This window comes from Larimichthys crocea, chromosome V (genome assembly GCF_000972845.2).
Source record: "Larimichthys crocea isolate SSNF chromosome V, L_crocea_2.0, whole genome shotgun sequence".
NCBI classification, from domain to species: domain Eukaryota; kingdom Metazoa; phylum Chordata; class Actinopteri; family Sciaenidae; genus Larimichthys; species Larimichthys crocea.
The window spans coordinates 46283-63725 of record NC_040015.1 but is presented as its reverse complement, the minus strand read 5'-3'; the positions used below and the strand labels follow the sequence as shown (position 1 = coordinate 63725).

Here is a 17443-nt window from a genome sequence, read left to right as displayed (position 1 = left end):
TGGACGCTTTGACTGACAGGTGGGTGCTGTTACAGATGGTTTGGTTGTCATTCAGCCCGCCTCAGGTCCGCTGATGATCCACGTCTGTTGATTTTTAGAAGAGACAAGACTACAAACATAGTGGTTTCTCTTCAGAAGCCTGTGGGGACGTCACACATTCATTGTCCATTCTTTATACTGTCAGTGGTCTACACCGGATATTGTGATGTGAAAAAAGGTTTTTTCAAAGAGTTTTTAACAAACAAAAATGTCCTTTAAATACTGATATTTATATGTCTAATGTACTGGGTCCTGTGTCCATACTAGGATTGGATCGAAGGTTGAGCCAACATGAAATACTGAGTGACATATAAATCCATCAAAAACTGTACCTGATATTTGTTTTCATCTCTGCAGAAGTAAAACTTAAAGGTCATTGTGTATTGAATGTTTAGAAAAAGGGAAATAACACAGATGTAGGCCCAGTCAGTACTGTACTGTATTTGACTTTGTAAGATGACACAAAAAATGCAAGTTGTTTAAAATATCAAAACAAATTCTCATATTCGGTCATATCTGGTTAAGACAAATTCCTACGATAGTAAAACATGTTCATCCTGCAGGGTTTGGCATATTTTATTTTTGATTATGAAACATTTATCTGGTAAAGTATAGTAAAATCCTTATTACTCAATAAGAAGCTGTCTTTTTTAAACTGAGTTTGTAAGATGGAATAAAAAGTACATTTGTAGCTAGAAAAGTTGTATACCACGTCCCTGTATTAATTCAATTCATAATAAATAGATCTGAAACATTTTTTCTAGCTTCACAGACCTTAATATATTAAACTAGCACAATGACTTAATTATTTAGGTTTATTGTTCCTTCTTGTCTCTGGCACTTCAGGTTATCGGTGTTACTGTCACGGTGCTCTCTGCTCACCTAAACAGATTTTCGTATATTTTTCACATCAGCGATTACCTACATATCTCTACACTATCCTTAGACTTGTTCTATTTGTGCACAAACAGGTCTCTTATCTTTAGTAACCACAATCCGATCGTTTTACCAGTCTGTTCACACTAACTAGCCTAGCTATAGCAATGGCTGCTCTTTGCTCTCTCTTCTCCACCTCTCCTTCCCGGTGTGCCACATGTTTAGTTACTCCTCGTCCTCCTTTAGCGATAACGGTACTTGTAATAAACGTAGTTTATTTGTAGCTTTGGAGGCGAGGCTCAGTGATTTAGAGGCACGGTACTGCACCACCTATAGTTAGCCAGTCCCCTGTAGCCGGTGCGGTACCGCCACAGGTAGCTTCAGTTAGCCGTCCCCCAGCAGTTCCTGAGCAGCCGGGAGGCTGGGTGACTGTCCAAAGGAGGCATAGCCCTAAACTGAAACCCACGGTACACCACCAACCGCTCCACGTTTCTAACAGATATTCCCCACTCAGTGACACACCCGCTGAGAGGCCAACTCTGGTCATTGGCAGGTCGATTTTACGAAACATGAAGTTTGCAACACCGGGGGCCATAAGTTAAATGCATCCCAGGGGCCAGAGCGGGCGACATCGAATCTTTTTTGAAACTGCTGGCTAAAGATAAACGTAGATACAGTAAGATTGTTATCTACATCTCGGTAATGACACCCGGTTATGCCAATCAGAGGTCACTAAAATTAATGTTTCATCGGTGTGTGAATACGCCAAAATGATGTCGGACTCTGTAGATTTCTCTGGTCCCCTCCCCAATGTGACCAGTGATGACATGTGTAGCGGCATGTCAGCATTTCACCGCTGGCTGTTGAGTTGGTGTCCAGCAAACGATGTGGGCTTCATAGACAATTGGACACCTTTCTGGGGAAAACCTGGTCTGATTGGGAGAGACGGCATCCATCCCATTTTGGATGGAGCAGCTCTCATATCTAGAAATATGGCCAAGTTTATTACCTGACCAAAACCATGTCGACAACCCAGAGTTGAGACCAGGAAGCAGAGCTGCAGTCTTACACGCTTCTCTGCGCCTCCATTAGAGCAGTTGCCCACCCAGTCCTTTAGTATAGAGACTGTGTCTGTCCCCCGTCCACCTACATTATTTAAAGATAAAACAAACAGAAGAGGAGTTCATCATAAAAACTTAATAAAAATTAAATCAACATCTCCAACAGTCCAAAATAAGAGATTTAAATGTGGACTCCTGAATATCAGGTCTTTGTCATCTAAAGCTGTCTTAGTCAATGAATTAATATCTAATTATGATATTGATTTGTTTTGTCTCACTGAAACCGGGCTGCAGGAGGATGAATACGTTAGCTTAAATGAATCCACTCCTCCGAGTCATTGTAATACTCATATTCCTCGAAGTACTGGTCGAGGTGGTGGAGTTGAAGCCATATTTGACTCGTCTATTCATGAATCTTAAAACTAAACAAAATTATAATTCATTACAATTCATCAATTATAATTTCATTTACTAAACTGGAAGAATCTCGGTCAGTCTGGCAGATAATCTTAAAACATACAGGAAGGCTCTCTGTAATGCCAGAACAGCCTATTACTCTTCATTAATAGAGGAGAATAAGAACAACCCCAGGTTTCTCTTCAGCGCTGTAGCCAGGCTAACAGAGAATCACAGCTCTACTGAACCATCTATTCCTTTAGGTCTAAGTAGTAATGACTTTATGAGCTCCTTTAATGATAAAATTATAACTATTAGAGACAAAGTCCATCACCTCTTGCCCTCAACAGGCACTGATCTGCATTCTGATACAGCAAGTTTGGAAACAGCTGTAAAACCTGATTTGTATTTAGACTGTTTTTCTCCCATTGAACCTTCATCAAATAACTTCAATAAACTAATAATTTCTTTATATAAGCCATCAACCTGTCTTAGACCCCATACCAACCAGGCTGCTCAAGGATGTTTTACCTCTAGTTAGCCCTTCTTTATTGGATATGATTAATCTGTCTTTATTATCGGGATATGTACAACAGTCCTTTAAAGTAGCTGTAATTAAACCTCCTTTTAAAAAAGCCCACTTTAGATCCAGAGGTTTTAGCCAATTACAGACCGATATCAAACCTTCCCTTTCTACTTGAGAAAGTCGTAGCTAATCAGCTGTGTGACTTTCTCAATAAGAACAGTTTATTTGAGGATTTTCAGTCAGGATTTAGAATGCATCATAGCACAGAGACCGCATTAGTCAAAGTTACAAATGACCTCCTAAGGGTATCAGACAAAGGAAAAGTTATTGAAAAGGTTATCGAGGACTCCCTGACCTCTAAGTTTTAACTTTCAGTGTTTGGTAAAAAAAAAAACTGAGGCCTAAATTAAGTTTCTATTTCAGAAAGTTTTCTTTCACTGACTTGTTGCTGCAACATTTTTAGTATTTTTTTGGAAATGTGCGTCCCTGCTCAGGCATTGCATATGATTGACACAGCTTACCATGCTTTTCTTGACGTCATCACTAACTGTGAAGCCCTGACTCACCACTCTGAGCTTTATGTTTGGGTAGGATGGTCTGGTTTGGCAACCTGCAGGCACACCCACTGGTATTTTTATGTACAAGATTATTCTTGGGTTGCTTCCTCCCAATCTATGTTCTTATATTTCTCAGAACTGTGATGGACAGTGCTTGTTGCGTTCAAGGGACTTTTACATGTTGTTTGTACCAAACGTTCGTACAGAACTTGTGAAGCGGGGGTTTGGATACTCAGACTGGATTACAGGAAGTTATAAAACTCAAAGATCTGATTTCTTTGAATGTTTTTAAATCCACTTCGAAAGACCCAAAGAGGAGTCGTGGGTGTGTTGTTGCTTAAACTGATATTGTTGAATTTATAGCATGTACTGTACGTTTATTTATTTGTTTTAGATTGATAAGTGTTGTAATAGTGTCTGTTTTAATTTGTACCTGTTTTAATTGACTTGTCTTGACCAGGATTCCCATGAAAAAGAGAATCTTAATTAAGAAAAAAAATATATTTCAGATATATAATAATAATAATAATAATAATAATAATAATAATAATAATAATATTATATAATAATAAAAAGAAAACTTTCCAAAACAGAAGTACAGAATAATCAGGATTATTTTTTATTAATTCATCTTCAGTTTCAATAATATCATTACAGAAAAAAACATCCTCTTCATTATATTTATACAGTAGTAGTAGAATGCTGTGTCATTGCTTCATTACAAGTGCTGGTCATAGTTTATAGTGTGTGCAGTGTGACACTGAGTTCAGTCCAGTGTTACGAATCACTCAGTACAAAGGCAGTTTAACAATAACCTGCTTCTTCTTACTCAAATGAATCTATCTGGGTTTGATTGGTCCTCCTTGGGCAGGTGCCAGGATGTGCTCCGATGCTGTGTTCATGTCATAATGGGTTTATCGTAAATATGAGCTGCCGAACAACATAAATGTGGTGTGTGTTTTTATATTTACTTTTCTTTAACCAAATTTGGATGTGGGCCGCCCAACATCTTTAAACTGCTGCAAGAAATGTCACCCTGTTCTTCCACTTTGTCTTACATGACATGAACTCAGCACAAGCCACTGATAGATATATGGTGCGTTTGAGGTAACTGGGAAGTTTCTGAAATCTGAGATAGAGACGAATAAATGAGAAAATAGTCTGTGGAGGTTCTCAGTCATCTGTCTTCAAGATGGGTTAAATCTGGGACAGCCAGACTTGGTTGTAGACCTGTGAAGATGTTTTACCTCTCATCTAAGAGGCCTCATAAGTTCTGACTGACTGGTGGGGAGACGTATTTACAGATCTAAAACCAAGTCCAGGTGTCCCCGATTAAACCCCTCTTGAAGAAATGGTTAGATGGCATCCGTACCAGAGCTTGGAATTTTGAAAACTCTTCTTAAGCATCAATAATGGCATCAAAACCTGCTGAAAAACTGAGTTTTAAATCAGATCAGAAGTCCCACCCAGGTGCTGCACCCTGGTTTTCACACCTGGTTTCATAAAACCTGCCCAAAGAGAAAAACACGCCCCCCCACTTTATGGGCATGCAAGTGTGGAGAAGGTGTTGGGGGGGGGGGGGGGGGGATGAAGAGGAGAGGGAGGGACGACAGGAGGGGTGGAGGAAGACTGCATCAGCCTATCAGGAAAGAGGTCAAAGCTCAGTGCTGCATTCAGGTCACAGAGAAACAATCTGTGACCGTTATAATGCTTCACATCTCTGGGGGTTAAAAATCATCATCAGCAAACGACATCTATAAAAACAAAACATAAATGACGTCATTGTGGTGTCTTTATGTGCCATTAATTCTAAATAAGTACCAGAGCTTTGTACCGGTTATTCCAATGTAACCTGAATGCAGCACTAGACCTTTGACCATGTGGGTTTGTTTGGCACTGATCACACTGATAGGAAGAATCAGAGGAACTAGACGAGTTAAGGTATGGTGCATTGGTGAATGCATGGGACTCACAGACTGCATATAATGCATTTGAATGGTCCTTGTTAATTGGTAAACAATTTGAGTGTTTAATCAGCAGGATACAGCAGCCAACAGGCCTAACTTGTTAAAGCTAACAGTAAACTAAGCTTTTATGGTGGGCTACATATCAAACAAGGTTTTCTATATTTGTCACTGTCGCTCGAAACTACGTACAGTACACTGAGAGAAAAGCAGTCAAATGATGTCGTTTGTTTTTACAGCCTTGAACTGTGTTGACTTTTAACAAGCACCTTAATCGTGGTAATCATGTCATGATATAAATACACTGGTTGTGTAAGTTTACAAGCACCTGAACGCGACACCCTGCTTTCAAGTGATGTCGGAGTCTTCTCTGAGTTGGTTAAACTGTTATGTCACAACTCACTCAAGCAACTCTTTCAGTCATATTCATTGGTTGGGAAAAGAGAAAATAAAAGATGGGAGGCGCATGATTTTCAGCCTTTGAGACTAGCTGTCCATTATAGTTATTATTCTTTGGCTATTTAAAGGATGAGGCTGATAATATTCTACATTTTACTGAAGATCAACAAATCCCACGACAGGACCAAAAACCAACAATGAATATCTACTAACATGTGCAACCTAAAGGCCAAATTCCACCAGGCCTGATCCGCCAGAATTCATCGCTGCCGTTCTAGTCAATGTTCAAGCCCCACCGGAAGTGTTGCAGTTTCAATCTGCACAGAGAAGCTGGAGCTGGCCAAAGGTCAGACACATAAACGGCAGGCACAGAGAATCTGGTCGATTTTCAAAATAAAATACACTGTGCAAACTTCCAATCGTAAAAAAAAAGAGAAACTATTGAAGTATTTAGGGTAGGAGCACATAAACCAAGTGACCAAAATGACCAAAACTGAGCAAGTTAACAAATTCTGGTGGGCAGAACGCTCCTGAAATGAAATCCAGAGAACTGACCAAAACAGCATTGCGGCTGCGATGTGACGTGCCTGGTGGGGTTTCACCATAGGTCTGATATATTTTCTTCCTCTGTGCCAGAGAGCGCCACTGTCATCTCAAAATTATACATCAATGAACCACACTGTTGGAAATACTCACTAGAGCACCAAATGTGTATAAATCCGCGGCTGAAAATAGTCCCCAACAAATGTCCTACTATCTGAGTCTTTCAATGACAGTTGTTGCTTTCAGTCATTTTATGGGATTTGTCGATGAGAAAAATTTTGAATATTAAAAGAATTATCCTCCAATAGTTGCCATAAATACCACATTTCATAAAGTATTTAAATGTCATACTGTAGTTTTATGGTATAAACTATAAACTTGTGTAACACCACTTGGATGCAGGGAGCAGGGATGAAGAGAGTCCCTCCTTGACTGCAGATCACGGAAGTCGTGCTGTATTTTATTATAACAATTATGTTTATATGCAACGTCTGAGCAGAGGAATCATTACAGTATGGCACCTCAATGAATCCTGGCTCGCTCTGCCTTAAAACTGAGCCACTTTAAGAAGTTTCATGGCTTTCATTGAGAGTCATGATGAGTTTTAGTGTCTTGGTATGGTCTGAAAGTGTTATATAACAAATATATTTGTATTTTTTTTTTCCTCTTTTTTTTTTGGCAAAAAAAACCTCATATTTACTGTACTGGCACAAACTATATCAGCAACTTCAATCAAAATATGTCTTTAAAAAGGTGTTTATTTTTTCTGTCAATACTGATGTTAGGGTCAGTGTGTTCAACGAGGAGATGTAGTAATACTGCACGGAGGGGAGTTTCTATATCTGGAGAGAGGATGCCAGAGCAGAAAAGAAGAAGAAGAAGAAGAGAGAAAGAAGGGGGAGAGAAAAGGGGAAGGAAGGGTCACGAGGAGGCGAGGAATGAGGGGCAGGTCTCTATATCTCTATATCTACCAGGGAAAAATGAACGCACAAAGCAAATGAACAGGAGAGAAGAGGGCATGATTACTACTAAGATGATAATATTCAATCAGAACCATGATAATAATAATAAATAGAATATTAATTAAGAATATTAATAATCATTATCAGCCGGATAATAATAATAATAATAATAATATTACAGAATAAATCTCATATTTTATTCTTTTTTTTCACATTTTTTTTCTCCATTGAAATACAGTGATCTCCCCAGAGCAGACCAATGAGAATTCAGCCTCCGCTGGCTCCGATTGGCTGTTGCATATGACATCACAGCTAATGGCGACCAGGTAGACATGCATCACTTCCTGCCCCCGCCCGTTTCCTGTCCAGACAGGAAGTCCTGGCACTGCCATGGTAATCGGTAGCGAGTGACATTGAAGTCTGAGGAGGAAATGGTTTGGTGTTACAGTTTGGTGTGTTTTCACCCCCCCAGCTGTTAAATTATTATGTAGCGGTGTCTTGTGTACCTGAATCAAAGAGATGAGAATGTAACGCACCTGCATCATAGCCGTCCGATGACCATGACATCCACAACCTCTCCCTTATGCAGCTCCACATACTGCTCCGTTTTAGGAGGCAACATCAGCAGACCGTTGGCGCTACGCATTGACATTAGCCTGCTGGATACCTGGTTGCCTGGAGAAAGAGCAACGGAGTGTTTATGTGTTTATGTGTGTGTGTGTGTGTGTGTGTGTGTGTGTGTGTGTGTGTGTATGTAACACTTTATGGGACTAAGTCACACACCACCAACTATTTGACTGATTTTGTTGAAACTGGATCATATTTTAATGGAGAAAGCAGTTTGGACCACCGGGAAGAAGAGGAGGTTTTTCAGGCCCGGGGTGCAGGGGAATATTGACGGGGCGTAAAGAGCCGGTGTTGTGCCAGAACCGGAGCTAGATGAGCATGTAATGTAACCTGGTTCAGCAGCCTCTATAGACATAGCTAATAAAAAAGAGACTGAAGGGGATGTTGATGGAGGAAGCTAAGAATGGAAAAGGAGAGAGTGAGCGAGCAAGAAGCCGCCAGACGAGTAAATCTGAGACTGACTTTCAGTCGTTGCTGAGAGCTTGGTAAAATAAAAGGCTGATAGACAGACATCTCATGATACATTTTCATTTCTTTTTCTATGGTGGGTGTGGTGAACTGTGGTAGTGCAACACAAATGGCTCTAACACTGGTTTGTTTGTATGTGTTTACCTGTGCTTTGTGCCCAGGGCAGTGGCTCCTGGTGATGCCAGGTGAGAATACAGCGGTGGTACTCAGGTCTGGGATCCAGCTTCACATCGCAGGAAAGCTGAAATACAAATGCATATATTTAATATGTTACCAACATATTAAATATTTTAGATATTTATTTTTTATATTTAAATGAAAACATCAATACCATTTATTGTACACTAAATTAAAGCAACATATATCAACGAAACATTTTAAATTGTTGTCTAAATTAGCAGTGTTGTAGTACTCAAGATCCATCTTGGTCTCAAGACCACTGCATGAACGTCTCATCTCAGAATCAGGACCAGTCGAGACCACAGGATCAGCCTATGCATTGCCTAATTTATTTTTTAACATCGTTATTATGATTGGATGTAAAACTTCATGATTCAAATGAAACCAATAACTCGACTAAATTTTCCAATACACTTGAGAGATTTGGTGAATATTAGTGTTCGTGTTTTACCCTAGCTTTAATAATTGTAGGTCTAGGATCCAGAATGCCTTGCATCTTCCTCAGAGCAGGAATCACAAACAGGTTACATGTCACCACTGCAGACACTGGGTTACCTGGAAAACAACACAGCACTGAGTCACTTGGGTAGTGGTGTACAGAGTATGGAGGAAAACCACTACACAATTAAATTAAATAAATAGTATATGACTGATGTAATCTATAATACTGCATACACACAGTGTTCACTGTACAGTATCTAGTCTATGATTGTACTGTCTCCATTTGCATTAAACATGTTACTCTGTACATGTCAGCTGCTGATCTCTTTACACCAGTGTGAGCCAAACACGCTTACTCTACATTTATCTTCATGTAACAGACGAGACCTTGTACCAACACAACAAAACTGTCAGCAAAACTGTCTGGAGCATGCTATGTCCAACAAGACTGTGGAGAGACTTGAATAATTTTGCTAAACAGGACGGTAACGTACTTATCAAAGTACTGAGACAGGTCAAGGTTTGTACGATCAAAGCAAAGTCATGTGTGCAACACATTAAAAAGAGGCAACAGAAATCAGATCTCAGTGGATATCAAATGTATGTCAATGTCTGGTGAAGAAGAGGCTGAGAGCTTCTGCCAACAGCAGACATAATAACATTTATGGTGATTCCATCTTTCGACCTTGACCAGACCCACACACGAAATGCAGCGCCAAAAGAATCTGCAGTTCAGTGAACCAGAGGTACATTCATGTAACAGCGTTAGTGCCAAACTGGACTGTTTTCAATTATACAACAAAAGTTCCCTTAATGCTGACATAATCACAACCAATTAAACTTTCAGCAAAAGTTTCCCGCAGCAGCACCACATACGTGATTATGACAGTATCTTTCTACACAGGAACACAAAGTACCACTAAAACTCTAGTGTGGCTGAGCTTGCACTGACACACCAAACACAAGGTGCTGGTCATGGTCTGCTTCATTTCGACCACATCTTGCCTTGAAGCACATTTACTTAAGTACTGTACTTAAGAAAACATTTGAAGTACTTGTACTTTACATGAGTGTTCCCATTCCATGCTAATACTTTCTGCAAATGAAACACAAGTACAGCTCAAATAAATAGTTTACATTTTTAATAGTTTTACGATTTGACCAAGCCGCAACCTCCAACACAGGAAGTACCAAAAAATGCAGTTCCTCAAACGTCCACTTGAAGCTGGCTACAGAAGTGAGTCAGTCTCCTTAAGCCCCCATGTTCAAATTAAGTTAAGACTCTACCATGCAAAGAGAAAGACAGATTTCAACAACATCCAGAAATGCTGCCAACTTCATCCCAGCTGGACTGACAGAAAGTGGTCCACATTTCAAATTAATGTTGGATACTATGTACGTTGTGTCCTCCTGCTTTTACACAGCATCCCAACCTTTTCTTTTTTTGGTGTTGGTGTTACAATGTTTAGAAGAAATCAGGACATCTTTCCTCCAATCAGGATGAAAGGGGATCTGTCAGAAGTCATTTGTGGGTTCGGCTTCAGGACCTACTTCCTCTAGGTGCAGGGGTTAGTGGTTGTCTGGCCTCGGTCTCACCCGGGGCTACGACCTCCAGCAGGGAGGGCCCAGTCTCTCTGAAGTTGAAGTTTCCTTTAATAACAATAGCAATACAAGCACAAGAGCTAGACTGGAGCAAAGACCAACACACTCCAAATCACTCAAGAGTTCAGACTAAGGACACGGGACACACTATACTGTAGCATTACCATGACAACATTCCTGACATCTAGCACTGAGAACAACGGGGGCACTGCCACAGTTTTAAACAGCACAACAGTAAAGGACTGCTGTGCTTTACTCAGAGAGACTCTGAGACTCTGTAGGGTCTTTTTAAGCCTATAATTTATGCAGATATTCAATATCTTTTGACAAATTTAAAGACAACGCTGCATTTAACACTAAATTGTTAGCAGCTCTTCAGAGGACAGTTATGCCCATTTCTAACCTGAACCCTGTCTTCTCCACTGTATCAGTTGGTCCTAACAAAAACAATGCCAGTTTTTCAAACTATGAGGTGAAGTCTCTGTTTGGTAAAAAAGGACAAGTGCATTAATGTAGTGTGGCCCACGGATTAGCTCCTCAATTAAACATGGTCAACAGTTTCAGGTGCAGCAGCAGAAGGCTGTAGCACACAGCTGATGGAGGCAATAAAGATACTTGGAGTGATGCCGGAAGGATGAAGAAGGTGGTGACGGCTTAGACCACACCAGGGAACATCCAGAGATTGGATATGGAAATGGTGGGAGCATACAAATACCTGGGTGTTCACCTCAACGAGAAACTGGTAGGACAACACAGATGTCCTGTACAAGAAGGGTCAAAGTCGTCTCCACTTACTGAGGAGACTGAGGTCCTTTGGAGTGTAAAAAACTTTAACCGGCTATATTCTATGCAGTGGTCTGCTGTGGAGGGAGAAGCTCGGAGAGGGACAGAAAGAGACTCAACAAACTGGTCCGGCTGACATCCATCATGAACAACTCGCACCCCCTTGCATGAGATTGTGAAGGCCTTAAACAGCTCCTTCAGCAACAGACTGCTACTCCCACCATGTAAGAAGGAGCTCTACCACAGGTCCTTCATTCCCACAGCTGTCAGACTCTTTAACACCAGCATGCCTTTTTTCTATATATTTCTTATTTATGAGTAATTTATTCAACCTTGTGTATACGAGCTGCTGTGACAAGTGAATTTCTGCAGTGTGGAATCATCAAAGTCTATCTTATCTCGGGCTCACTGCAGCTTTAGTGTGTGATTTGTAAATAAGCTCACAACCCACAGAACGTTGGCAGTGAGTTTAAACATGTAAACCAGCAGATCAAATGAAGACTGAATGGTGTTTGAGAGAGGAGAACCTGAAGGCAACCAAGGCCACAAACCAAGCTGCACTGAGCATTACAGAAGGTAAAAAAAAGGTCCAAAGGTTTATCCCACATTCATAAGGTGAGGTTAAAGATAAAAATGGGAACAGTGTTATGTTATTCAACCTTGAAAAGCTCCGCTACAGAACTAAACAGAAACACAGTGACAATGTAAGACGCCAAAACAGTCACTCTGATTGTTTTCTCAGCAAGCCCACTTAAAAGTTGCATCTCAACAAGTCAGATTAAACTGATGTGACATTTCCCAGCACCAGCAACGTTCCAGAAGGCAGCAACTTGATCAAATGTAATCGATGGTGTGTGCTACGGATGTCAAACACCACTACACAATGCAAAGCTATACTGATGTATGCCCTTTAAAGGTGCAGTGTGGAGGATTCAGTGACATCCAGTGATGTAGTTGCTTATTGCAACCCTATCGCCTCACCCTTTCCGTCGTAGCGTAAAGGAAAAAATTACAGTGGCAGCGAAATGCATGAAAAATGCCAAAGGCCCAATCTAGAGCCGGTTCTGGGCTACTGTAGAAACATGGTGGACTCTCAGGTGATTATAAACTAAAAACTGAGATATAAATATTATATTTCTATTATATTCTGTAAACACAGCTTATGAATCTGACACACTTGAGCTTTAAGTCATTATATATTTAATGAGATTATATCTGATGTTAGTTGAGCTGTATGACATTAAGAGACTGACAGGATTAGTTGAGATACAGGGTCCAAGGCAAAAAATGGGAAGAACTGTCTTTAAAAAGCAAAGTGAGGCCAGGCCTGAATAAAATAAGAGGAACCTTCTTTGTATCGGATGTGAAAGCCACTGACTGACCGATAACCCATTAGCCCAGACATCAATAACCATACAGACCAATGACAAGGACAGCCAAGAGTACAGACACACAAGACAGGAGCTAATGCTACATGTGGGTACGGGGTCAGAGGCAGAAAATAAAATGATGGCTGAGGTAGGAGTGATCCGTTATAAACCATTTACAGACTACATCGACTCAAGGGCGGCTCTAGTTGCCACCCTGTTGTGAGAATATTTGTACCACGAATGAGTCTTATCCGAGTCAACATCTGCAAGTGTTGCTGTGTTTTGTCTAAAAGCTTTATCTAGTTAAACCACGGAGCCAGGTTACAGGACTTCGCTTCTGACTCACATGCTAAAAAACAATCCAAAACGAACAACATTTTTTAACTTGTAACATGAGGCCAAAGTCAATCCCCGTCTATCTCACATGCATCAAAACTGTCTGTCTGTTCAGTTAATAAGACGGTGATGAATGAATTTATAAATCCAAACTAACTATTCTGATAATAAATAAATAATAAACCATAACTTGAATGTCACATTAGCTAAATAAATTATCTAAATTGTTAAATAATTATGAACAGAAAATAGCTCCAACAAGTGTTCATTTAGTCAGTAAACTAAAAAAAGTACTCTTCTTATACGCAAATTTGGCTTAGCCTGGGTACCACTGGGCAAATACCTGATCTGGATCTGGAGTATGTTTTATGAAAGAGATCGTGCCTGACTAAGATAACATAATTGTTTTTTGAACAACACTACCTCCATAACAAAAGAAAAACTGCATCTTCTAATGAGACGGTGGGGCAGACGGGACGTGCCTTCAGATAAAGAATCTTAGTGGGTGTTGAGGTAAAGAAACATTAAACAGACTGTTGCAGGCCAAACTGGGGGTGTCAGAGATTGGACAACACGAAGATAACTTGCATCCAAACAGCACACACCCAGTTAGCTCATGCATACATGTAATACCTGGCAAAGCAAAGATGAGTTTCCGTGCTCCGTCACTGTCAACTGTGGCAAAGGTAGTAGGAAGACTGAGGAACAGGAAACACATTATCAACATCAGTTGTTGGAGAAGTAATGATATTAGTAACCGTAAAAATAAATGTAGCAGCAGCAGCCATAATATTAGTAGAAGTAGAAGGAATAGTGTGCATAACCTCAGTAGTAATAATAGAAGGAGGAGCAGCAAGTTTTGTTCAGCACAAATAGACATACCTCACACCCCCATATCATGTTTAGATGTGTATGTAGACATACCTTTGAACTAGGTGTCCGAAAAGTGAGTCATGCTAACAACAAACCGTCCAATTGCTTCCACATGTTTTTAGTATTTCATTTCTTGTGTTCGGGGAGGGTGGGGTATGTGTGCTTGTATGTAAATGAATATTTACTGAAAACACCTTCAAATAAAGTTGGAAACAAGAAGAAGCAACAGTAAGTATAGCAGTAGAACAATGGCAGCAGTAGTAGTAGAAGTAGGAGTAGTATTAACACCTAAGTAGTGGTAGTATTAAACATAGTGACAACTGTAGTAGAAATTGGAGATTTGACTGGATTTTGTTGAGATCCAGTCAAATCCTCATCTTCCCTCTCCAACCCTCCATCTCACCCTGGCTTCATAAAGACTCGTCCAAAGTGGATCTGAGCATGAAGGTCGATATCCAGCACCTGCTTCAGGTAGTCCTAATGAGACACACAGACAGATAGAGAACAACAACACTGTCAAACTGTGACACAAATATATTCAGTAAATTCTTCAGTTAGTTTGAGGAGATGGGTCACAGGTGAGACGTTACCTTCTCTCCCATGGACACGCCTCCTGATGTGATGATGACATCGGCACGACTGATCCCCTCATGGAGAGCAGACAGCAAGTCATCCGGGCTGCAAACACGAGCATGACATGTCAAACTCAGTTTACCGCTAGTGGGAAGTGCTGCTCTGAAACAGCTGTCTTCTGTGGCTGTGCAGGAGCTTTGACAAGCCTGATAAGAATAATCCTGGTGATGTCACAATGACGTCATCAGAGATATGTTGGACTAGGCTTGTAAACATATACATACAACATATAAATATATTAATCATAATTATATCATACTAACTTATAGACATGAGGCTTGTGTTACAAACTAGAGATGTTTGTGTTTACAAGGCACGGAGTCTTTTCTGACAAAAAAAGACAAATTCAAGTGGCATTATGGGAAGTGAAGGAGCTTGACCCATACTAGGAACTAAAGGTCTCAAACAGATGCGGGAAACTAGTCCACACATTTGTTACTTCTATGCAGGAATATTGAAACTAGACTGCCAGGAGGATTTTTTGCCAGGGGGTTTTCCATGATGCTCCCTCTCCATCTGTGCACATTCATGTCACATAAACTCATGTTACTAACTTAGCCTATTAGTTTTTCTGATTTCTCACCTTGCAGGTTCTCGTGGATCTGCTACAGATACGAATATTATCATTAGTACTACTATTAGTTATAATTTTATTGTAATTATAGTTGAAGTTGGACGTACTTTTTTTACTCAGCTCTCACAGGTCCTCGTTCTTATTCAGTTCGATATCAAAGGGCTGGAGAATTCTATTCTTATTAGTTATTTTGCAAAAAATGTTTCTGAATTTGTCTTATCTATATCTGTCTGATTCAGCTAGACCTTTCCTACATTTCCCAGTGCCTTTAACAGGGAAAGGAAAAGCACTCCTTGGCTAAAAGGCAGTCTATGTGACCAAACTAAACATGAGCTTACTTGTCGCCAACGATGCCCAGGTTGATGGTGGGATATCCATGCTCCTGGATGGTGGACAGCAGGGTGGAGCGGTTGGAGTCTCTGATTTTCCCGGGGTGGAGGTCATCCTCTGGATTCAACAGCTACAACAAAAATGAAGGAATTAAACTGTTGTCTTGACAGAGTAGAAAGCTGTGGGAACATTAACTATGAGGAGCTGTATATTACATATGAAGAAATTATAGCTGTCTATCGTGTCATCGTTAGTAATCTAAAGGTAAGACTTAACAAACTTTGTGTGGGAGATCAAGTAGTTTTGAAGGACACTGAAGATGTGTGCTGCCCCTAATAACACACATGTAAATAACATGTGTCTGAACAGACACATTGATATCTCCTCATATGTCGAGAGGATTGAAGGATATAAGCAGAGACAAACTGAAGTTCTTTAAGGTTTTGGTGGAGATAGTACCCATGTGTGCTCTCTGTACTGAAAACGTCTCTAATATCAGATTTGTGTGTTGGGCTGATGGGATTTCGTCTTTTTATAGATCAGTGTTGTGAAGATTGACCTTAAATACAGGTTTTCTTCATCAAAAGTCTAACTGCAGATCAAAAGTATGTGAGCATTTTGTCTTCATGTGTATGTACCTCATTTCCAGTAGACATGACAGCCACCACGGGGAACTTGTGCACGCTGACCTCAGTCACTCCCACAGTAGCGAGCAGGCCGATCTCTGACGGGCCCATATGTGTTCCTTTAGCCAACACACACTCGCCTCGCCGGATGTCATGACCTATCGGCCTGTGCAGATGCACAAACACGTTACAATCATAATTAGCCAGTGGCTTTCTAACGCAGCTTTGATAGTTTCCACTTCGCCTCTTAATAATATCGTGGTTGTTTGGCTTTTACCTGATGTCCTGTCCAGGTCGGGCCTGGACCATAATCCTGACCTCCAGCTCCTCTGTGCCCTGAAATAAAGCACACTGTCAATGAAGCAGTGAAGTAATGTCATCATTGAACCCATTAGACATTGTCAAGGGGACGTCCTTACATCCTCAGACTCCCGCAGAAGCTCTGTATCTTCCACTTGGACCACAGCGTCGGCTCCACAAGGAATCGGAGCCCCGGTCGTCACCCTCATCACCTGACCTGGCATCACTGTGTGGGTGGGCTGTACATGAAAGTCATAGTAGAGCCAAGTACTGTATTACTGTACTGTAATAATGCGCACAATCATAACACTAGATTTTACAGTAAGGATCATATTGTAAACCTACTTTTTTGAAGAAAGAAGTAATTTACAGAGCTACAATAAACTAGAATATACGGCTGATCAAAGCTAAATCATCCTTTAAAAAGAAAATGCAGAAACATTCATTGGCACGCAGATGACTGAATAGGTGGTGATATAATAAGATGTTTCAGTTTTGAATATTCGTGTTTGCCTTCATATGAGTCTCATTCTTTTTCTGCATTATTGACCAATCAAAAGATGTTTTTTTCCATCATGTATGTAGACGACAAAGCTCTGTGATCTCTCTGAACTGAGTCAGACTGATGTCAGTGTCAGATGATCGTGGACCCTGGATCACACTGATTTCAATATAAAATAGTAAAATAGCTTTGATTGGGACAATGTGCTCTGTGGAAACAGCTTTGCTATTGATAAGCTGAGGTGGACATAAACAGGAGAGTCGAGGCTCGAACCTCCTGCACATCATTAGAACATTCATTCAACAGTCATTTAATATTAAATAACGGTTCACTGATTTTTGTTTCTGGTGCTTAATGTGTCTCATTACAGAGTTTTACGTTTATTTTGTGAACTAGTTTGTGAGAAAAAGAAAAGTTATTTTTTTCCCATCCTCCTCAAAAACATTTGGACATGCATTGTTCAAGTTTTCTGTCA

The 17443-nt window shown here is 40.3% G+C and overlaps 1 protein-coding gene across 2 annotated transcripts in view; it reads right to left on the bottom strand.

Moving 5' to 3' along the window:
• Nucleotides 1–7502: 7502 nt before the first annotated feature.
• LOC104930359 (gephyrin) overlaps nucleotides 7503–17443 on the bottom strand; it is a 25025-nt gene continuing 15084 nt past the window's right edge. For both annotated transcript variants that reach the window (XM_010745130.3, XM_010745131.3), the window contains 11 exons: nucleotides 16586–16705; nucleotides 16444–16502; nucleotides 16179–16332; nucleotides 15549–15670; nucleotides 14594–14681; nucleotides 14407–14480; nucleotides 13764–13828; nucleotides 9050–9153; nucleotides 8563–8659; nucleotides 7860–7998; nucleotides 7503–7743 (listed from right to left, as the gene is read on the bottom strand). In XM_010745130.3, the coding sequence (XP_010743432.2) occupies nucleotides 7865–7998; nucleotides 8563–8659; nucleotides 9050–9153; nucleotides 13764–13828; nucleotides 14407–14480; nucleotides 14594–14681; nucleotides 15549–15670; nucleotides 16179–16332; nucleotides 16444–16502; nucleotides 16586–16705 (1017 nt within the window). In that variant the 3' untranslated portion in view covers nucleotides 7503–7743; nucleotides 7860–7864. The remainder of the gene's footprint in view (nucleotides 7744–7859; nucleotides 7999–8562; nucleotides 8660–9049; nucleotides 9154–13763; nucleotides 13829–14406; nucleotides 14481–14593; nucleotides 14682–15548; nucleotides 15671–16178; nucleotides 16333–16443; nucleotides 16503–16585; nucleotides 16706–17443) is intronic.